At 36.0% G+C, this 22,904-nt stretch overlaps 2 protein-coding genes across 6 annotated transcripts in view; both read left to right on the top strand.

Moving 5' to 3' along the window:
• LOC113232822 (mediator of RNA polymerase II transcription subunit 14) overlaps positions 1 to 10,746 on the top strand; it is a 35,282-nt gene extending 24,536 nt beyond the window's left edge. Inside the window, exons 18-23 of the mRNA XM_026467655.1 lie at positions 3,811 to 4,054; positions 4,253 to 4,479; positions 6,611 to 6,769; positions 8,153 to 8,410; positions 8,816 to 8,946; positions 10,235 to 10,746. Coding sequence (XP_026323440.1) covers positions 3,811 to 4,054; positions 4,253 to 4,479; positions 6,611 to 6,769; positions 8,153 to 8,410; positions 8,816 to 8,946; positions 10,235 to 10,358 — 1,143 coding nt within the window. The 3' untranslated portion in view covers positions 10,359 to 10,746. The remainder of the gene's footprint in view (positions 1 to 3,810; positions 4,055 to 4,252; positions 4,480 to 6,610; positions 6,770 to 8,152; positions 8,411 to 8,815; positions 8,947 to 10,234) is intronic.
• A 1,841-nt stretch (positions 10,747 to 12,587) lies between these two features.
• The window catches only part of LOC113233169, a 12,344-nt gene continuing 2,027 nt past the window's right edge, over positions 12,588 to 22,904 (top strand). For 2 of the 5 annotated variants that reach the window (XM_026468186.1, XM_026468188.1), the window contains exons 1-14: positions 12,588 to 12,689; positions 12,787 to 12,970; positions 13,352 to 13,483; positions 14,960 to 15,086; positions 15,191 to 15,254; positions 15,906 to 16,015; positions 16,591 to 16,707; positions 17,251 to 17,377; positions 18,954 to 19,103; positions 19,761 to 19,851; positions 21,734 to 21,883; positions 22,194 to 22,257; positions 22,327 to 22,431; positions 22,509 to 22,584. In XM_026468186.1, coding sequence (XP_026323971.1) covers positions 12,633 to 12,689; positions 12,787 to 12,970; positions 13,352 to 13,483; positions 14,960 to 15,086; positions 15,191 to 15,254; positions 15,906 to 16,015; positions 16,591 to 16,707; positions 17,251 to 17,377; positions 18,954 to 19,103; positions 19,761 to 19,851; positions 21,734 to 21,883; positions 22,194 to 22,257; positions 22,327 to 22,431; positions 22,509 to 22,584 — 1,554 coding nt within the window. In that variant the 5' untranslated portion in view covers positions 12,588 to 12,632. Of the gene's footprint in view, positions 12,690 to 12,786; positions 12,971 to 13,351; positions 13,497 to 14,959; positions 15,087 to 15,190; positions 15,255 to 15,905; positions 16,016 to 16,590; positions 16,708 to 17,250; positions 17,378 to 18,953; positions 19,104 to 19,760; positions 19,852 to 21,733; positions 21,884 to 22,193; positions 22,258 to 22,326; positions 22,432 to 22,508; positions 22,618 to 22,904 lie in introns of those variants that run through there. The other 3 variants (XM_026468185.1, XM_026468187.1, XM_026468189.1) reach the window with 3 other exon arrangements.

The raw sequence follows: 22,904 nt of genomic DNA, 5'->3' as shown, positions 1-22,904 counted from the left end.
TATATATATATATATATATATATATATATATATATATATATATATATTATGAGTACCAGAGAAACGGAATTCACTCTGGGGCACTTCCCGGTCCACCCAGACCAGAATCAATTTAGAAAAGTTCGTTTCCCAATTTGGTCCTGCCTGGAATCGAACTCGGGTTCTCCTAATCCAGCGCCTATAGTATAAACCGTTGGGCCACTGAGGTCGTAATTTTTATACAATGGCGATGAAGCCCACAATCTGGTGTTAAAGATGGTGTTTTTGTGTAAGTTTTTAGGCCATAACATAGCATGTGGAACTTTAAAAATAGTACATCCTGTAACACATATCTTGAAGTGTAGCTTGAAATTCCTAGAATATTGCTTATTGTCATAGGTAATACAAAAACTGTATTTAATTTAAACTATATTTTTTGATTGGATTAGAACCTAAAACACAAAGTATTCAAAACAAAAATGAAATTATTGTTTGCGTCCTTGATTATTTAGTAAAATTGCAACGTTGAAAACTTCTGCTACGTAGCTTGCGTTCGTGGGGTACGTTGCCAGACCTTTGTTTTGACAAGTTAATTTATATTGTATTGTAATCGGCTGTCTATCGTCGAGCACGATACTGACGATATATGTAGTTGGACATAGTTATGCAAACTATAACCAACCCACAAAATGTCACTTTCGATTTAATTAGATTTTTGTAACACAGTGTGAAGAAATAAATAGGTAAGTTATTTGAGACTAGAGATGCGCCGAGTACTCGTTTGCTACTCGGTACTCGGTGTACTCGACTGAATAACTCGGTTCATGAGAAGAGTACTCGGTTAAAATAAAGTGTGATGCTTTATTTTAACCGAGTACTCTTCTCATGCTATAGACATAATAAAGTAAAATCAACAATATATTTAAAATATTCAAAAGAGATTTATTACTAGAAATTGTAGACAATTGTAACAATTTCTAGCAATTTAGTAATTTAAAAAGAAAGTTTACATTATTAATATTTAAAATTTAACAAAGGCAAATTATGATGTAGGAATATTTACAAGGCTTTCTGCACGTTCGGGTAATAGTCTGTTTCTTTTTTCTTCATACACATTACCCGCTTCGGCAAATAGCCGCTCGCTATACACAGTGCTTGCAAGTGCACATAAAAACACTCGTGCTAACTGTGCCCGTTTTGGATATTTTGTTTTATGCTCTGCCCACCATTGGAAAGGACTGCTCTCGCGACAATAAACTTTCATTGACATACTCTGGTCAGTATGGTATGGCCTAATTCTAGAGCAACTGGGGCTTTTAGGATCATCGCGTTCCGGTTGTAATGAACCGAGTAACTCGGCCGAGTACTCGACTGGGCAAATGTTAAACCGAGTAATATTCGGTACTCGGTTACTCGGTAAAACTTGTACTCGGCGCATCTCTGTTTGAGACAAACGATGTACTGTAGCAGTGAGAACGATATAGGGAAACTTTTATATTATATAGCAATAAATAGAAAACATTATGTATCTTTTTATTTAGTTAACGAGAACCATGTTATAGTTTTCGTAATGAAAACGCCAAAGATCTACAGTACTTCAATACATCGACCCCTCCTACGAAAGTATGTCGGAATTGCCAAGTTTACAGGGAAGCGTTTTAAAGTTCTTAATTCACTGCAATGAGCATAATACGCGACTTTAGCATTTCTCAGTTTTATTCGGCAAAGCTCGTTACTCACATAGAGTATTGTAAAATCCTAGATGTCGGTTAGATGATCGCTCTATGTCAGTAATGAGGTTTTGCCAAATAAAACGGACAACTTTGAAACGCTCCCCTGTAAACTTGGCAATTTCGACATACGATACTTTACGTAGGAGGGCTCGACATGTGACATGGATCCTTTTAGCATATTTTAAAATAGACATTATGTGAAGTTAAGCAGGAAGGTTCTTTTTAGCTATTAAAAAGTTACTTATTTAGGGTTGGTACCCTGAACGATTTTTATTTTCTCCGTTTTGGCTTGGTATGTTGCCAAAATCTTTTGTGAGCGGGTAAAGGACACGTCTGGTGTTCTACCTAAATACATAACTCAATTTCACTCGAGGTGTGGGTTGTTTCTTGTTTGCATAACATGTCCAGTTCATATATACTTTGATATTTTTTGGTTTGATAGCATGCGAGTATTTTAAGTGCAACGCCATCTGTTAGCGGCAATCAATATTATGTTAAATCAAGCGGAAGGTGTAACTACCACACTCTTACCGCATCGGGGCGTATGGCCCCACCTTATTGGAGTAGAATTATAGAATTATAGTAGGCGCGTTATCGCTCAAGGTCATCGACGCTTGTCAGCGTCTTAAACAGAAAATTTTATGTTAAAATTCATTTGTAAAATCAATAATAATTAATTTTACACTAAACGTGTTATAATATGCAGATAGGACTGTATAATAATAATAATAATAATGTGCCAGACAACCACACCTATTACCTGGTCTCAAACTAGGGAATTTCCTGTACTATGAATACCAGAGCATCGGAATTCATTCTAGTGCTCCAGAACCCGGAAAACCCAGATCAGAACCAATTTAGAAAAGTTAACTTCCCGAATTGGCCCTTTGAATCTATCTGTTCGAAAATCCGTTAGAATTGATTCCGGGATCTCCTCATCCAGTGCCCACATTGCAAACCGTTGGGCCACCGAGCTCGTCATTTATATCGAGGTCCTATAATAGAGAACAATAAAAATCCAAACTTGTCTTACAAAATGGCTACATGTAAATGTTAGTATTTATGCTCTAGCTAAATTCCATTTTACCATATCATTATTATATTAGGCGTACCATTTTTAGGGTTTTCACCTCAGACAGTTTCACACATACCACAATTTCAATATTTTTTCCGAAATTCGATTAAGCTATTAATAATACTAATCTTGAAGTCATGTCTGTGATGAATTTTGTTCAATAGCAGTTTCAAATTACCTAAAAATAATATAAAAATTTCCAGTATATAATTATTTATAAAACTGTGTCTTACTTACCCTAAAGATATTTTTTTTGAAGGAAGAGATTGCAAACATTCGAGTTCGAATAGTAATTCAAATTCAGAATTGGAAATACACGCTGAATGAATAAAATATTTCAATTTTGTATTTTTTCATCTACCACTACTTATTATGTAAAAGTAATATTTAACTAGCCAATTATTATTAAGTTTACAAAGTATCTATTGAATTGATACATGTGATTTATGAATAAAGTAATTACATTTTTGAACACTATTCGGTTCATATTAAACTGTTAGGTTCATGTTAAATATTACTTCTACATAATCCAATTAACTATATTTTAATTTCAATTAGGTAACAAGCATAAATAATGAGTATTAAAACAAAATTGTTCTTTTCCTATGCAATCTTTGGGTGCCAAGCGACATGTTGTTATTAAACATTCTACAACGAATTTCGCTGGAGTAAAAGTAGCAGTAGAGTTCCTTGTGAAAGAGTTCGTCCAATAATGCCACCTCAATGCTTAAAAAAACATAAAATAAAAACATAAAATTCAGTAAAAACTTGAGTTCTTAAGACGTTTCGAACTAACTCAAAATTGCATTTTATTTTAGAATTCGGGCGATAATAAGACTTGAATCATGTTATATAATGCTTCACTAAAATTAATGTACTTTTTTAAAACTAATACGTTAATAATTCTTTGTTTACTATTTCGTTGATTGCGTTCAAAGTTACATACTATCTATCGTCTTCCTTAGCTGTCAAATTGGGCCTCTTGCATTGTGACAACTATAATACGCTGTGTATAATTCACAGTTGGGTAGCAACTTCAACTTGACATCCCCACCGGGTGGCGCAGGCAGCGCTCCTGGCGCTGGCACAGGCGGGGGCGTTTGCGCTTCTCCCGCCTCACCACTCGCCCCTTCCCCCCACGCACCCCCTGCTGCGTCGCCTCATCCTCCTCCCACATCACCGTTCACCGCGTGGCCCGCCTCACCGTCACTGCCGCGACCTTCACCGGGACATCATCCTTCGCCTAGGCATCATCTTGACCATAAAGGTACTTATTATCTTTGAGTCACTGCAGAGCCAAGATAAAATAAACTACAGTGACAGTGTATTAAATATCCCATATTAACTTGTTGTCTATGACAGCCAAGTATTCTTAGCGTAAATAACAAAAAAACTGCAAATAATTTCAAATCAAGGCAAAATTGGATTTTGTACTTTTAACTAACTCAACTAAACTTTTCGTCAGGGCCTCAACCAAGCTCAACTACCGGGTCTCGAGTGTTAGTAGGTGGACGAGCGTGGGCTGGCGCCACAGCTACGCCACTGTCAGTGTCCAAGTTAGAAGCGTTATGTACGCCGTGTGAACCTCCGCCAGGGGCGCCACCGGGGCCTTCACTGGCACCGTTGCAGCGGTTCCTCGCTTGCGTTTACATGAAGCGCACGTTGCAACGATTTGTACAACAGGAAGACTACGTAAGTATACTTTATAATGTACTATTTGTTGTTATTGGTTTATAGAGCCATCTTTGGTCAATACAAAAGTGATTATGCTAAATATTATTTTTATTGCACCTATTCTGCTTCCTGCGGAGAGGTATTGACTTTCTTTTTTTTTATTCCCTAGGGAATGGTCATTTTAAATTTTATCATAAAAAATTAGGATGGTCGTTTGAAAGTAGAAGGGAGGAATTAATACTACAGCGTAAAATTATTTTCATCATCAAACTCATATAGTTGGTTTCAATCCATTATACAGAAAAAGTAAACAAACTGGTCACTGACAGTTTAGTGACGGCCAATTGTATTGCCAACAACAAATCAATTAATTAATTGAATAAATCGATTTGTTTAATTGAATCAGTTGTAATGACTAACAGTTCTTTTTGCGACTTCGCTGCTGATTACTAACAAAAAATTTGTGATTCGATACTGAGTGTAGTATTAAGGGAAGATATTTATACTGTGATATATTTATACTAAGATTGTTATACTGTGATATTAGTACATGGTGCACTTATAATACTAGTGGTTTTTCTTACATGACCTATGAAAGGAAATTTAAAATTTCCGAAATTTTTAAATTTTAAATCTTCCTTCAAATCCTTCTACTTAGATACTTTGTGATTGTGACGGAAATATTCGATTTATTAATCGATTACAAAAACTAATTGAATGAACCGAATAATTTTGTTTTGTACAGCACTATGCAACCATAGACAGTCGATACTTAAAACATAACATACATTTAAAAAACAACCTCAATTTTGGACTAACTTTTTCTTTTTCAAATACGATTTTAAGTTGTTATTCAAATGCATATTATTGGAAAAGTGATGAGATATCAAATCGAAATCTTCGAATTATACGTGAAAGTGTTGATTGACTCCATTTATTGATTGGTTGCTTTAGAATTTCAACCAAACCGGTGTGTTTATTTTTACCGCAAACTGGATTGAAACAGACTATAGTAAAATTATTTTCATCTTGAGCGTCATACTAGATTTAGACTTAGATTCTATTCTAAAATCTTTCACTCCGGATTCAAATATAGCGCCTTACCGTAAAAATAATATTTTGTTCTACATGACACAATATTACAACACGGTACATCTAAACAGTTTTATATATATGATATATAAGTAATATAATAACCAAAAGAATGCATTCTTTTGATATTGCACACCGGCCACAACAGTGTCCCCCCCTGCTTTATCCAAATACCTTCATCTTGGGTATGGTCAATTACAGATCACTGAAAGTGAGACGCAATTTAGCTCTGGTAACCCATATATTTCGTCTGGTGCGTGGAGTCACGTAGAACCCAGATATGTTATCGATGATCGGTTTTGTGGTGCCTAGGTTCAATTTGGTACGAACTCACAGAAAAAGGTTGTTTGCAATACGTGCTACACGATCTAAGGTAAGTAAGTTGGCCCCTCTGCCAAGAGCGCTTAAATGTCTTAACCAAATGCTTCTCTTTGACTCCTCGTTGGACATATTTACATGCTCGGAACTGAAATTCGTAGTTTCCTAGGACGCTACCTTGAAACTTTGACTAGAGACAGCAGTATTATGTGACTTAAAAAAAGATTCCAGTCTTTATAGTAATAATTACATTGCAGTAATAGTATAACAATAATGTATTTACAATGTATTTAATTTCATGTAATTTTTAAATTTTGTTTGATTTCTTGTATCAATTGTATTTTTTAATGACATTGTTTTGTATATATTTAAATACTATCCACTTAGCCGTAAGATTACAATTGCGTTTGGATATTGATCTGTTAGCGTATGTAATTTATTGTAAATAAATAAAATAAGTGTCACAAGAGTAAAATCTTCATTTCATAGGTCATTTCATTGGAAACTTCCTCAGTTTTCGGTAAAAGATTGTAAATAAATGGCAAGATTATACTCAGTGTAAAGGTATCTAAAGTTACATTTGATGACTGATCAGAAGGGCATTTATCGAAAAGATAAGCGAGATTGCCACTTTTGCTATTTTTTGTGTGCGATATTTCCTTTCCGCTTAGTGATTGAGCCTCTTTGAAATGATCCACTAGACGTCAAAACGAACAGAAGCTACAAATTATTGTTCCAGCTGACAATGGTCTCCGTGGAAGCGACTAGCTTGACCTTCCGTTGTGACGGAGCAGGGTTGGCGGCGCGTGTGGCGCTGCACCCACAGCACATGCAGTCGCTACATCTGCAACTCACGCCTTTGCCTGATAACAAGGAGTGGTCCGCTGATGACCTGCAGGTTTGTATTATCACTACACTTTGTCTAACCATTATTTTACTTTTGACATAAGCATGCCTATGAAGTTCAATAATTATTGATAGACAACCATAGACAAAAAATGCAATACTTCATGGACGCTGATTTTTCTTTACTGTAGTAAAGCGACATACTGTTTAGTTCCGATAATTTTATTGAGTCCACAGATTATGTCAAGAAGATTATTCAAGTTGATTTCTCCGTTGTATAGTTATATAGGTTTTGCTACCTGTCTAATAATAATAAATTATATTGAATAATATATTAAAATTAATAAATTAAAAATATTTATAGTAAATTCTACGTGTTAATATAATGAATTCTTCACGATGTGAACAAAAATCAATACTTGGTTCCTCTGTAACATTAATTATTAATTCATTGTGAATGTGAACCCGCTCACATTCACAATTAAAACATTTTCATAAATAATGTCGATTGTAATAAGAAATCGAAGCGGTAAAGCATTAGGACATCTCTAATTGATTAGTACTCATAAAATAAGTAATTCGGATGCCTTTATACCTAAAGTCCACTTTTTTCCGTGAAGTCGAAATATAGAAGCAACCTCTTAAAATATATTTTTTCTTTTTTTTGCCGGAATGGCTTGATATGTTACGATTTTTATGTTTTAAATACGTAAGATTTTGGCTCACTGTAAATTTTAAAAGTCTGATGATAACCAGGAATAATATCAACTGGATCTCTGTACTGTGAACAGCTAGAAGTCCTTAAGTTTAAACTAAACGATGATATGTGATGGTTTCGGTTAAAAATATTTAAACAACAAAATTTTTTCTTGATGTCCAAAATGTTTACATTTTTCATTTTCTATGTGTGATAAAAGTTAATGTATGTTACATAAAGTTGTTAAATAACATTTTTAACTTCTAGTTTGCTTCAATTTTAAATTTAATAATTTCGTCAATCCCAGTGTCACAATATTTTTTCGATACAAAAGCGCATTTCGTGTTACCGAGCAACCGAATCCTAGGTAAATAAGCATCCTATTAACTTACCACTAATTATTACCGAATGGTCAACATAGACCCTTAGACTTAGTATTTACTATTTGACGCGATATTCTTGTGCTAACAGCATATTTGACGACCTGCGTGGTCGAGTGGCTTACGTACCAGTTTTCATGGTGTGATGGCGACACCTGAGGTCCTGGGTTCTAAATGTAGAAAAGCTTTTCTATATTGTCTCGGATCTGAGTGTTTGTGGTACCATCGTTGTTTCCGATTTCCATAACACAAGGGTTTTAGTTACTTACTCTCGGATCGGAGCAACGTACGTGATGTTGTCTAATATTTATTATTTATTTATTATATTGATATTTGTATTAAGATATAACATTCACAGGTGATGGAAAAATTTTTCGAGCAACGTGTCGCAATTGCTCCATACCGGGCTACAGCTCTTCACGGATGGGGTCGCGTTTGGGGTGCACCTAATGCCGCTCTTCCATCACTTGTAGCTCTAATGCGAGCAGACCTAGTGCCTATAGTATCAGCGTTATGGCAATTCCAATGGGCCCTGCGCATCCCACCTGCTGCCCCGCAAATCGTCCCCGCTGGACAACCTGCTGTACTGCTGGCTAAACACAAGATATTATTCTTTGTAAGTACTATATGTTTGTTGAATAATGTTTCCTTATTTTTATTTTAATAAAATTGGTAGCAGTAGAGCGAGCGCCTTGTGAAAGAATTCGTCCAGGGAAGTACAGCCACCTTCCCTATTTCTGCTGCCAAGCAGTAATGTGAGCATTACTGCTTTCCAGTATTGAAGGGTATGGGTGTTGGTGAAATCACAGGCGCGTGGGACTTATGTTTCAGGGTGACGGGTGCAGTACCAGTGCCCTTCAGATCTTTGTGATTTAAAGCTCTGACTGGCACTGCAATTGTTATGGACAGGCGTGTCACTTACTACAGATATAAAAAAAACTGAATGATTGTCTTGTAATTTTTAACCTACTTTATTGCAACAAAAGCCAATGTTGCAGTATATGTACATATTTCATTGCAGATCTGCCTAACCCGCGGCGACACTCAACTGGTTCTCCCGCTAGTGTACGACATGCAACTGAACGTGACTCAGCTGGCCGATAAGCGCGACTCGCAACCGCACCAGATCGCCGTCAATTTACATCTCAAAAGGTAAGTCGTACCTAGATAACATAGATATGTATAAAATATACACCACCTGAAATCAACTCTGTAATAATCCGCTAGTATCAGGTATTTGATGATTGCTTTCAATTCCGTTTTTTCAATCGAAATCAAAGAACAATGCCCATTTTGGACTCAAAAATTTTTTAGTCGCGACCGGTTGAAAATTAAATATTCATTGAAATATGTGTTATAAAATAAGTTTAATTCATGAAACTTTGAAATTGAACTAAAAAAAGATAGTTAATACGTAAAAGGCATTGTATCATTCGTTTTTGAACTTAATACAACTTACGTTTTGACATTTTATTTTAAGCTTCGTTTCAGTGTTGCCAGATATTTGTGAAGTTAATTCGCCAATTTATGTGCGTTAAGGAGCCGATATTCACCCAAGCCATAAAATCCCTAAAAAACAATTCTGTTTGCTGCCGGACATTGGGAAATATGAACTCTTTTATTTCCCCAATTGCCCACACGTAGAAATACTCAAATACCCAATAAAATTTGTAATTCCCCAGACATTTTATTAAGTAGCCTAAAATCTCCTTTTCCTATTTCAAACATAGCCTAAATATCGCCGAGTCGCCCATAATTTTTTAGTCGCAGACCCCTTGAAGTATTCTAAACGGCGAAAAATCGCCTAATCTGACAGTGCTTCGTTTACACTTGCCATGAATTTTTTCAACGTTGAGATAATTACGAACCAAAGTTACAATAATTGTGACATCGATGAGCAATGGTCTTATGTACGTAAGTCTTCATTAACTTGAACTTGACTCTCAACTTATTCTCAGAATATTCAAGAAGAAAATTGTCTCATTGTTAGAGGAATCATGTCAAGTGTACGTGACTTCATATTAAATATCAAAATCTAAGTTGTACTGCGTTTAAAAAAATGCTAACAATGCATTCAACTTTTTTAAAGTATTTTTTTATCGTATCTTTTGCACCATTTTTATCTCATTCATTTGTGATAGTGAATTTAAGTATTACTTTCAATGTGTACCCAAGCATCTTATAACATTTAACTCTGTACTACAAAGTAACATATTATTAATGTTCATTATTAACATAACCTCAAAAGAAAAATGTTGCTTAAATCAATTTTTCATCCAGTATAATTAGAAACTATGTGGAGATACAAATAAAACCCTATACGCGATTGATGGTCGTCAACTTTATTTTTAGCTAGTCTAGTAATGTATGGAACTTGGGCATTGTTCTTTCTATACACGTCATATAGCTTGAAATGATTTCCTGATTACCCTCTTTGCAGGTTCGCAGAGTTCAGCCAATCTCATTCAGAGTGCACACTGTGGCCGGCCGTGCGTGACTTAATTACCAACTTCGCATTACCGCAAGAGGCACCGCAAGCGCCTGCGCCGCCACCGCCCCCATAGCTCATAATACGTTGACCTATTAAATAAAAATGTGACTGCGGAAATTAGACTTTTTTGACATTTTTGTCAACCAATGAGTAAGTGTAACCTACACAGGACTAAAGAATACTAAACATAAGAATAGTATATTATAATAAGTATTATGTTTTTTGAAGCCTTTGTTATTGTTATGACGGTGAATGGGTATATTGTGTAATAAAATAATCATAGTCCTTATTACACCGCACAACTAAGCGTAACTCTTTATTCATTTGTCATGTTCTAACGCATACGTTTCGGGTTCGTCGTCAGACGATGTCAAATTATTTCCAACTAAGGCTTTAATGCATCACTAAAAGGGATATGGCAACAAATTTGTGTCGCGGTCCTTTAAAAAAGTGTTGTGATTGATAACTATATAATGAAAAGGATAATGTTATCTTGATTTCTGCATAAATGTATTTTACATATGAGCGTTGTATATATATGATTAATAAAGGTTTTTTCTAAATTAAAATATGCTTTTAATTATAAAGATTTAATCTACATAACGGAAAGTGACAATGGTCTTAGCAGACACAATTAGTATTAAATTAAAATCAAATTTTCTGCACCAAATAAATCTATTTTTCATTTGAATCAATGATTAATTTTTCTGGCACGGTACATACACAACCTATTTCGTAGACATTTAACGCTGCAACTTGCTAGATATACGGACAACGGCACAGCAGACTACACATTTTTGTTCGAAAATCGCCTCCAATGCAACGGAACAAGGTACGTCAATGTGTGGCTTGATGTGCTGGCGTGTGTACAAAGAATTGTGAGTGTCGCATTCTCTAAACATCGCCGACAGCAGCTGCAGATTTTCACACGAATGCGCGACCATTCCCGTGAATGCGCAAGAATTCTCCGAAAGATGCGCGACTGTGTTTGCGTATCTAGTTCGTTACGTTGCCAAACTTATGTAAAGTTCATTATGCTATGTACATACGTACCATATCGTTATAAAAATTCGCTTCTATTCCGTTCCGCCACAACGGAAACTGAGCATGTAACTCTATGCAAGCTTTGTACCCACAGCCACATCTATTTCTTTGGTACCCACACAATGCTTGCGCAGCCGTATTTAGCGCAAGGCGCGTAATATATTGCAGCGGATGTGTGATTGTGTAATTAAACAAAAATTAACACAACGAATATTTGTATAGAATAGATATTATTAGCGAGAATTCGGAAATGCGTAAGTGGCGGTTTACCGTTCGCATGGTTTGCATAAAACCCAAAATAAATAATTATTATGATTTGTTCCTAAACAATAAAATAATGATTATATTATGTGGTTTTGGGTTGCGTGTGTAACAAGCTTCGGGACAGGTGAGACTCTTCAATGAAGTGATTTATTTAATTTGCATTTAGGATATTTAATGCGATCCTTTACATAATTTAAAATAATGTGACGACCGAAAGACAATTGTAATGAACACGAACAATCGATGTGGTGTCTTCGATGAAATATGAGAGAGTGCCTTCTGGAACGTTGGAAGCTACGGTACACGTCACTCGTCACGTCACAGCCGACGTCTCGCTGCGCCCCGGAGAGTAGAAGAATGTTGTGGAGGTGTCACCATTCAATAATGTAGGGGCTCTTTCTCTCATCGCCATCAGGTGGCGTTGAAAACACAAATATTATGTTCTTAATGACTATCATATTAGGCTTAATTTATATTGCAGCGGAACGGAATGGAAGCGAATTTTTGTAACGATATTGTACATAGCATAATGAACTTTATGGTCAATTGTTTACAAACTAAATACGAGCCAAAAATATCCGCGGAATTCTCGCGCTTGCTCAAGAATGCTCGCGGAAGTTTTTAGCTTGAAATGATTTTTTATGTGTATAAACTATGATTTATAATTTATGCTCACTGTAATAAATATAAAATCATTTGGTAACAATTTATTTAGGAATATGTTATGCTCTTTGCGTCCACACATTGCCATTTGTCTTGAATGAAGTTGGTGACGTAAGGTTTTTTTTATCCGATTCAGATGGATGTGACAGAATGTAAAGATTTATTTTCGCAAATGAAATTCATAGTGAATTGAAGAGAAAGTAAAATAACACTGTATTTCAACAATTACGTAAAATTTTGCTTCACCTTTTTTGCTTTTGTTTTTATATCCAATGCAATGCGAACATATCAAAATTTTGGGAAAAAAACTTGATACATAAAATTAGAATTTCACTAGTAAATAATATTGTATACAATTACACGTAACTGAAAAGCCATGGCTCATCTTTCGGTGGAAACCATTCTTACAGCTCCAGTGACACGAGAAGTAGATGTAAGCAAATTTGTAATATGAATCTGCAACATCCAGTTTTTTCTGCATGCTCAATTATGATAGATATTCTTACACTAATTGTACATTTTCATATAAGAACATGAGCGATTGGTCAACGGTATGGTCCACGACACATGTACCGGGTATGGACACAGCGACTGGCGCCGGGTCCCTCAAAAAATCAATGGGTCGTCGACGCCTACGCAATGCCGCCCATAGCATCTGCTGTCTTTTGGCTATGCACTGTCGGGTCACTGCCATTGCGCTTAAAGGCAGTTTCTGTGCGTATCATGTTTCAATTTTTCACTTTAGCCACACACGGGACGAGATTCTTTTAATATAGTAGAATTTCTGCGTACAACAGAGAATTTAGAAAACTTAATTCGATTCACTGGAGATAGGCGGTTATAAATTTTGCAGAATTAGACACTTCAGTAACGCGCTTCGCTTTTACCGAGATTCAATTCTTTGTTTTATTATATTGCTTTTACCATAATGTTACATAGGAGATTTGAATAGAATATTTGTCGTAGTCGTATTGAGTCCCAATACTATTAGTACAAAACATTCTGTTTAGTAAAGTCACATTGCGAGATTGTGCTAAAAATATACATATAAAATTTCACCCACTACCTACAAATAATAAAGATTACTATTACCAGTTGTCTTCCTACTAACATTGACGGCGGCAATTGGTATCTTGGGGAATCCTCTACGGCACTTTGAAGTGTATCTCGGCCAATGGAGCATCAGCGGGCCAGGTCGAGCTTTTCGTATAATACCAATGTTTGATGGTGAGTACCTATAGTAAGTACCTAAGTTAGATACCTTATTCATAAAATTGCAATCTTTCCATATTGGCCACTTAGACCAGGCGCAAAGTGATCAATTCACAGCTTTTAGCTGTATGTATTTAATTCATTTTTCTTAAATAGAGGGTAGTGGAGAAAAACAGCACCAATTATGAATTATGTACACGTATGAATCCTTTCTATTAAACATTATTTTTTAAAAATGGTGCATATACAGGAAGGTATCGGTGATATTTTGAACCTATTTAATTAGAGTTATATATATTAAGTGTAAGGAAAAAAAATAGTTTTTGAGAGATGGAATATTTTTTATTTTACGTCCCATATCTTTAGAGGAACATAAAGTAACATACAAATTTTGTATTTATAAGTTCAGCCATACCATTGCCCTTATAATAAGTAAATTTTTTATTTACCCTCGCTGAACAAACTTTTTATTTTTTAGGTAATGGTTAGCACCATTACATTAAAAATTATGATTTATTTAATGAACTTAAAAAACCCACCCCGTCGTTCCTAACTCTGCTGCCTCCAAAAATACGTTGTTACAATACATATTAGGAGTACTAAGATTAGAAACTTTGGAAAAATAAGTACATAATACGTTACTTAAAACGTTGCATTTCTTTTGTGCATCGGCCTCCAGGAATTGGATAACAGTTGGGCGGGATATAAAAAAAATCCTGAAAAAGTATCAAAATTGGCTGTGCAAAATATGCATTGTCACTCTTTACCGAGTTAAAGTTGACTCGTGATTACACAGAACTTAGAGCGTCAGCTGCACGTAAATCTTTAAAACATCTGTATCCACCGTACTATAAACTTATAGAGGAAAAAGCTAAATGTTATCCATCTAATATTTCTGTAACCGATATATCTGCTGAAGTTTCACTACAAGATGTACTTGACCATACTGCAACTCGTATAGTTGAAAATCAACAAGAAATTGTCTTTCGATGAGCAACTTTCCACTAATATGATGACTTATGACTTATGATGATGACTTATTGAAAATGGATATATGTATGGATATAAATAATAATAAATAGAAAGAAAGCTGATACATAAAAGTAAACAATATTAAGGGTACAATATTTTCGTCCACCTAAAAGTTGAAAATTGATCACTGTGAGACAGTAATATTTTAGGTATGTACAACAAGCATGTTAACTTATGTCTGGTCTTAGATAGCCGTATGAAAGTAGGCACGGTCAGCACAAAGATAAGTGTTTCCATGTGTTTTTACCACAGACTCAATTACAAAATAATTAAATACATATAATGATGTAGGATTATCTATTTATATAAATGACTTACTAAATTTTCAGCAAAGAGCTTTAAGTAAATTAACAAAAAAGTCCATGGCAGCAGCAGCAGCCATGGACATTTTTATCGATCGAGAGAAAAGTGTATTGAACACTTTTCTCTAACCCCAAATAATAATGCTTACTTTGGCAGGTGTTGGAATAGCAATATGCATAAACGCTTTGACTCGAGCCATAACTTGTTCGGTCATGGGTGCCATTACTGCTGTTTATGTGTTGGCGGCGGTCTCTGATAAGCAATTACCCTTCGAATTTTGCAGGTTCGTTAATTATTTTGCATATCTTTTGTAATATAGTATAAAACTGTTCAAGAAAATATTTGATTAGCTTAGCAGACTGTATGTATATCGCGTTACGTTTTCAGGGACAACAACTTAAAAGCGTACAACGCAAGTTTGAAACAAATTGACGCAGCCATGTTGAACGATGTGCGTACAATTTCTTGTCAATAATAACTTTTATGCACATATGCTAATAGCCTTAATGCTTTTGTATATATAATTCTATACTGTCATGTAGAGTAAATACAGATATGAAAATTAGAAGGTAGAGAGCTATCAGTTGTGGTGATCTAAGGCCGACTTGCAGTTATGCGCGCCATTAGCGTATTTTAAGTATATTACAAAATACGGTCTAGTATTCTTTGTAAGAAATTACACATTCGCATATTGCTACGGGCTGTCTACTCTGTGATTCCGGCAGAGCTACTGTAGTCGAGGTTGCTTTTACAACATCATCAAACTCCACGACTACGGTGACCACGTTTGGCGCAGTTGCTTTACCCTTGTTCACTCATGCGCAAGGTCTTGGGGGGCGTCTCGAGACGCCTCCAAAGAGCTTGCGACTGTCGCGGCGCAAACGAAGTAAACGGGCTATTGCTACCCAACATCATTTTTACACCCTAATTTCCAATCACTGAGGAAAACTATAACTATTTATGTCTTCTATTTTGATCGCGTGCCGACAGAGGGCGCCAGGGTATTGATTATACCTTAGGGCGCCACATGCGCTAGAGCTGACGAAATTTGGCACTCTACTCTAATATAGTTTTCAGGTTACCTTTATTTTTGTTTGTACAGCCTTATGCATCTTTAGAGTCTGGTTTATTGCTACTAGATGAACAAATGACAACTAAGCCAGTATTCAGAACAGTGGGAACACAGCCTCATGCATGGAGAAATTTAACACAGTTAGTTATTTGCAATGTCTGATTATGAGAGGCTGTATACCTCCTATATTTACGGATTTCCTTATTCAGTGACAAATGCAAGATGAAATTTTATAATTACTAGTAGGCTAGTCAGACTAACGCGAACGAAGTTAACTTTAGTTTTCATCTTAATCGCCAGCATACAAAATATTAGGTATTACAGCGTTAGAGAAAAAAAACCTATCTAAAGTATGTCGGATACTCTCCATAAGAGCGTTGCTTACCCAGAAAATTTTAAAAAATAACGCCAATCCAGAAAATTTTACAAACTATCTTTATCAGTGGGCCATTATAATATTCATAATTATTATGATGCATATTTCCGATGTAATTTTTGGATTTTTTGCTATTGTAGTCAAAAAGTTAGGGCCGAAACGACCGATTAAAAAGGCAGTGACTAATAAACAGATAGGGTAAATGTGCCCTAAAAAGGACTATTTGCAACATTACTTATTAAGTTAATAAACCACATTACCCTCTTTCATCCAAACGTTTCGCTTCTCAATAATCAACAAAACTGACAACGGTAACAGTCTTTAAACGATGTTTTTCAGGTTAAAAATTTCACTCGGCGTACAACTAGTTAGCCAGCGTAAAACATACGTCTGCAAGGAAACTTTCGATGGTACTTATCCTACAATGTACCTCACTCCACCGTATAATTATTTCTAGTGAGTATGAAAATATGGTCTTTTACTTTTTTTATGATACCAATTGACGGGACGAACAGTTGTGTAGGTTCCAGTCCATCATCAGCGAACATCCATGCAGTGCCACTCAGAGCTTTAAATAGCTAAGAACTGAAGGGCACTGCGTAGCACATCTCTCGTAGACATAAGTTGACACGTCACATGTTCTTGTAATTTCACTAGTACCAGTTCCCAGTTCCCTTCAAAACCGGAACGCAGTAATGCTCACATTACTGCATGACGTCATCTATAGGTAAGGTGTCAGTACTTCACTGGGCGAACTTTTTCACAAAGAGCGCTACTGCTACAACTTATCCAACCAGACCACACGGAGCCGCATCGCGCTTACAGATTTTCACCCTCACCTCTAGCCATAGTGCGGGTGCGTGGGTGTAATCCTGTGGGTTCACACACACAGTAGATCAAACAAGCGATTTTCATGCATTGATTCGCAGCATTTCATGACGCAATGTAGAGGTTCTACTGAACAATATTTTGTAATGCCCTGTTTCCTTCATTCGGCAGTGTAGAAGTTATACGTCACTCCTCGGACTACGCATTTAAAATAAACTTACCACTTATAGTATTTGTAATTATTGAGTGGTGCATAATATGGATATACATGCTGACAGAGAAAGTACGACACAAGAGGGTAAGCATTTCAAGTTACATCAATATTTTTATTATTAATTAATTATAAAGAGAAAAGGCTTGTTTGCTAGTGAAACTTATTTCAATTTGATAAAGGTTGAATCTCGGTTGATTGTCACCCTTATTAGCCTCGCTACTCGACCGAGTTTGAAACAGGCGCTTGCCTAATTCGCTTCCATGCCTACGGTGTAAACGGAGTTGTGAGTTATATATAGGTACCTACTCTCTGTCACATTTAAGTTAAATTTATTTTTCAAAATTCCGTAAACTTCACTTAGTTGATGCCTTAAGCTGACTTTCGTTATGCCGGTCACTTTGGAGGCGCGGCGTGAGAGCCACGCAACAGTCCAACACGCGGCCCAGAGTGGCAATAGTGCATTTGGCGATCATTTTTTATTTGACTGGTAAAGCAAACTACGCATATTCAATTCAATATAATCTTATTATCTCGACCTCTCTAGTTGAGTGACACCCAGCAGCGTGTTTTTTTCTGGTTCTTAAGTAAGTTCTATCCACTGTATAACACAGAAATGGCTGCAGAATACATGTGTGTTCATCACATGACAGCTTAAACCAGACTAGAGCTGCTACAGCTCTCGACACACCCGATTATACGCGACACGAGGCGGCCTGCACTCGCCGGGCGGTGGCGCGAGCTTAGCGATGGGCGAGTCGAGTTATTTAACTCGCTTAACTCGAGTTACTCCCACAACGAGTCAACTCGAGTTACAAATTTATGAACTCGAGCTAACTCGGCTCGGTACCCGCCCCGCCGCCGCCGTTCATTCATACAGCGCAATGCGTAGCGGCTACTCGTTCGGTGCGAGCACACTCGAGTCGCGATCGACGGACGAGTCGAGTTAATTAACTTGAGTTACTCCCACGAGTCGACTCGAGCTGCTTTTTGTGAACTCGAGCTAGCTTGGTGCAGTTTCCGCCGTGTCGAATATCTTCATTCATACAGCATCCGGCTATCCGCTCTCACTCGGTCGGTTCGGCGACCTTCAGGGCACGCTCACGCGCATCGTGCCCAACTCGGTGAATCGTCGGTTCGAGTTCTACTCGCGACTCGCGGTTGCTCCGTCAGACACCGAGTCGAGTTAACTCGAGATACAATTTGAGTTAGCAGTTACGACCACTCGAGTTGAAAAAAATACAACTCGTCCCATCGCTACGCGAGCTTACCCGTACAAATCGGGCGACATTGCGCCACAATCGCGTGGTGCAGCGCGGCCCATGACATTACAGGCCGTGTGAAACCAGCATTACTGCCGTCCGCCAACTAAAACGCGGGCTAAATGACAAAATATTTTTTTGAGATATCAGAAAAATCCATAACCCAGTTTTAGAATTTGGGGTAAGTTCCGATAAGTCGAACACGTTAACTAATTTTAACGGTTTTTGAAGGAGAATTTTGTTCTCTATTTATAATGGTTATTTGACCTTTTGTCACAGCCGCGTTTAAGTTAATGGACGGCAGATTAGAGTTGTATGCTCTAAGTTCGAAGCGCACAGTAAGTTGCAACTTTTTTTACTGCTACGTAATCTAGTTAATATATTATTTATTGAATTTTTAGTTAATTTGGAATAATATATATCCATGGTTCAAAGGAATACCTTGGACATGGGCCGTAGTACTGGTTGTTATAAGCGTCATAAATTATGTGAAAAAGACAATATCGGTCAGCAGAATGTTTCAAATAGGTGGCTCCAGAGATATTCTTGGAGTAAGTACCTTCTCGAGCGTTTTTTTAATGTAATCAATATTATATATAACGTAATGAAATGTTACCTAACCTATTGGTTTAAAATTATAATAAAAAAAATATAATATGAAACTATTTTTCCGGATTTAAATCGCGTATATTTGTTTTTTCAAACAAACCGACGTTTCGGGCCCTTTACAGGTCCCATGGTCACGGTTGAAAAGGACCCGAAACGTCGGTTTGTTTGAAAAACAAATATACGCGATTTAAATCCGGAAAAATAGTTTCATTTCCTATGTGTAACAATCGCGAAAACCTAAGAACTCGATAAAAATATAATATATTTAATTTCAAACTGAATAAATCTGTAGAACTAATAAAGGAAAATTCAATGCTTACGTCGTAGCAAATGGGCCACTGTTTACGTTGTATTTAATACATATTAGATGTGACATATGTTGCTCTGATCCTAAAGTACTTGTGTTATGGAAATTGGGAATGACGACAGTACCACAAATACTTCAGACCTAGATAATGTAAAAAAGTTAGTTTGACCCGGCCTTCGGAGATGGCGACACCATGAAATCTGGTGTGCAACTGTGCAAGTCACTCGAACACGGAGGTCATCAAAGGGGAGGTCGGAGGTCTAGTATAACTCCAAATGATTGATGTTTTCAGAGTGTCTGTGACGCTTTTGAAGTGGCCATGTACATACATGCTGCGAGTATTGGAACGGAAACCATTCATGGAAAGGGTCTTAATCATTTTGGTAATATAAGTGATGAAATATTAAATTCGTTTTATCATATTTTTATTAAATCTTAAGTAAACTATGTTTTGAAGTCCATGCAATTATTCGAGGTTAGCAAAAACAGCCGAATATAATTATTATAGAGAACTTTTTATTTCGGTAAATATGTTCCTTGATAATAACCTTGTTTACCTATAGTTAAACAAGTACATATACATATATACGTTTACGATACAAGTACTTAGACGTTCTTAAGAAATAAAATTCGATAGGTATTTCAAATAACGCTCACTTTACAACAAACAACCACACTTAATGCGAATAAATTATTATTATTATTTAACCGAATCTTAAATTACCCTTGTAATTAAAATTATAAGGTGCCTAAAGTTTTATATTGAAGTAGCTACCTCCTTGGCAAGGAAATTAGTATCCTACCTACCAAAAACACATGCGTAAAAAGGGCCAAGTCCAGAATAATGAACGAGTGCAAAAATGGAGGCCCTAATTGATATCAACTTCAATTAAAGTGTTAAAAGTAGCAATATTCAGACTTCAATATCTCGCGAACTTTTCGACAATTGTAAATGCATTATTTGATAAACGAAATTACAAGTTTGAAAGACGAATAGATTTTTAGTTGGGGTCATAAGAGCTCCAATTATATTTAAATGTAGAAAAAGTGTCGTCTTTCGTATTTTTAACTTTGGCGGACATACATGTTTCTAGATGTGAAATAATACTTACTACCTACAGAATGAAATAGGGTTAGTTAGTTTCGTGAAACTCACCTAGGTCCGAATTTATTTTTTTAGTGAGACTAAAAGTTAGAAGTCAGTAAGATGATGATCATAAATGGAACACAGAGAAAGACAATAATGTCGATTACACAGATGTAGGTTACGGAAGAATGTACTCTCACAACTAGTATCTGCAAAGAGCATCTATAGACATCCATCCCAGAATGCTAAAATGACGCTTCATTTATTAAAAAGCTTATGTAACTCATTGGTGAAAGCAATGATAACTTTAAATATAAGTTGGTAACACTGATTCCTGTATAATTGCGATGTGACTTACTAATATGTTCCGAAACCCTAGTGAATTGATGATGATCAATGAATAAGAGATTATTCAGATGATAAGTGATTAATTAAGAGTTAGAAAGAATGTAGAAAGACGACTGTTATTTATATAAAACGTGAAGTGTATAGGTGTATTGGATGTCAATAAAAATAACAGTTCGAGATTACTGTTGCGCTTACGGTGGTACCTCGGAAAGAACATATACTAACAAAAGATTGATATAAATGACAAATAGTTTCCAGTTACAAATAAGTGCAATGACAACTATGCACGCAAGCTTGGAATAATTTCCATTAGTTAACTGGCTCAGCTCTTGTGAAAGAAATTACCTAAGTATTACTTGTAACCCAACCAAACAAAACTATGTAGGTATATTCATTCTGTAATGTAATAAAATGGTAAAAGACCTAGCAGAGATTATTTACGAATTTTAATCTGTCGAGAGAATATTGTATTCTAATCGTGTTTAAAATACCAATTTGTTGCCCGAATACCGTTAATATATTAAATAGTCAAATATCGCATAAATGCATATCTATAATTGATTTATACGATGAAATAAAACAGATCAAAAAGTGTAGTGAATTTATCGCGGTATCACCGTAGTTCGAGATAGGTATAAAACTGTTTTCTTATGTACCTATCCTCCACTTGCGATAGGATAAAAGTGACTCCGGGGGCGAAGGTGCTGTGTAGCAAGTTTTTAATTAGAACGTATCAGCAATAACATGCATAATTTATTTATTTTGTATTTATATCAAGAAGATTTATGAAAAGGCTAAACTGAAAACTGTACTCTAACATAATTTCACAGCTCACGGGCACATAGACCCTAGTCTGAACAGCGAAAATGTGTGGCTCTCCAGTTTTGTACTAATCGTCACTGCGCTGCATACTACTGGCGCAGCTATCTGCGCCATTACAGACTACGTCCAGGTTATCGGACTCAATAATGTTAGAGAAAGTAAGTTTCAAATAATAAATGATTTATTAGATTATAATTGTGTATACACATCAGATGCTCGGGACCGAGATTTGGTATTATTCTCAAGGCATTCCCATACAGTTTTTTGTAGTCATTGAAAATTATTCGGGGAAATTAGCACCACTTTACATTATGAGGCGTACAAGTCAACGAAACTTGGGCAGGAAATATGTCTATGTTCAGAAGCCATTGAATCCTTAGAAAGAAAATCTACTATATGATTACACACACATAATCTTCAGCATCTTTTTGTCGATATCGTCACAAATATTAACTTGCTTACTTACAGGTTCGTTATGGATTTTACCTATGTATTCGAAATGTACGTCGCGCGGCGACTATTCGCACTTCATGTGAGTATAAAGTCAATAAGGCGTGCTCTGTAATAAACATTGAATTTCTACTGAGAATCTTCGTTTCAGGTCTGCAACATTATTTTCCGGCTTAACCTTTTCGTACATCGTCATAGCTGCAGTTTTATTTAAAACAGTGCTGCACATTATCTTCGAATACAGGGTGAAATTAGTGTAAGTAACGCTACAATTATGGATTAATAAAAGACCCTGATCAGAAATTGCTTTTAATTTGCTATTGTTTATTACAGCTTCGTCGAACAATACTTGGTCGCCGGGTTAATTGTTCTTTGCATGGGACTCAGCTCGCTGTTCTGTATTAACACTGTAAGATTACAATATAAAGTTACAGACTCCGAGGTACTCGTAAATCCGTCTAAGTACAGTTAATGGCATATTAATTAATACAACAGTAAAACCTCGGTGAAGGGTTCATTGCATTCATGCCACATTATTATTTTAAATTATTTCATATACAGGGTATCCCACGGGTATGCGACACGGAGAGAAAGTACTTTGAATAATGTAGATGGAATATTTTTCTTCATGGAGATATTGACTTTTAAAAATAAGTAATACTACTTAAATATTTTTAAAAGGATGTTTGCTATACTTGGGAATAGAGCCGACCTGTATTTTTATGATAT

The sequence above is a fragment of the Hyposmocoma kahamanoa genome, unplaced genomic scaffold, assembly GCF_003589595.1.
Source record: "Hyposmocoma kahamanoa isolate Upper Pololo Valley unplaced genomic scaffold, ASM358959v1 78, whole genome shotgun sequence".
NCBI classification, from domain to species: domain Eukaryota; kingdom Metazoa; phylum Arthropoda; class Insecta; order Lepidoptera; family Cosmopterigidae; genus Hyposmocoma; species Hyposmocoma kahamanoa.
Note: the sequence above shows the minus strand (reverse complement) of the source record. Positions and strands in the feature narration are given on the sequence as shown.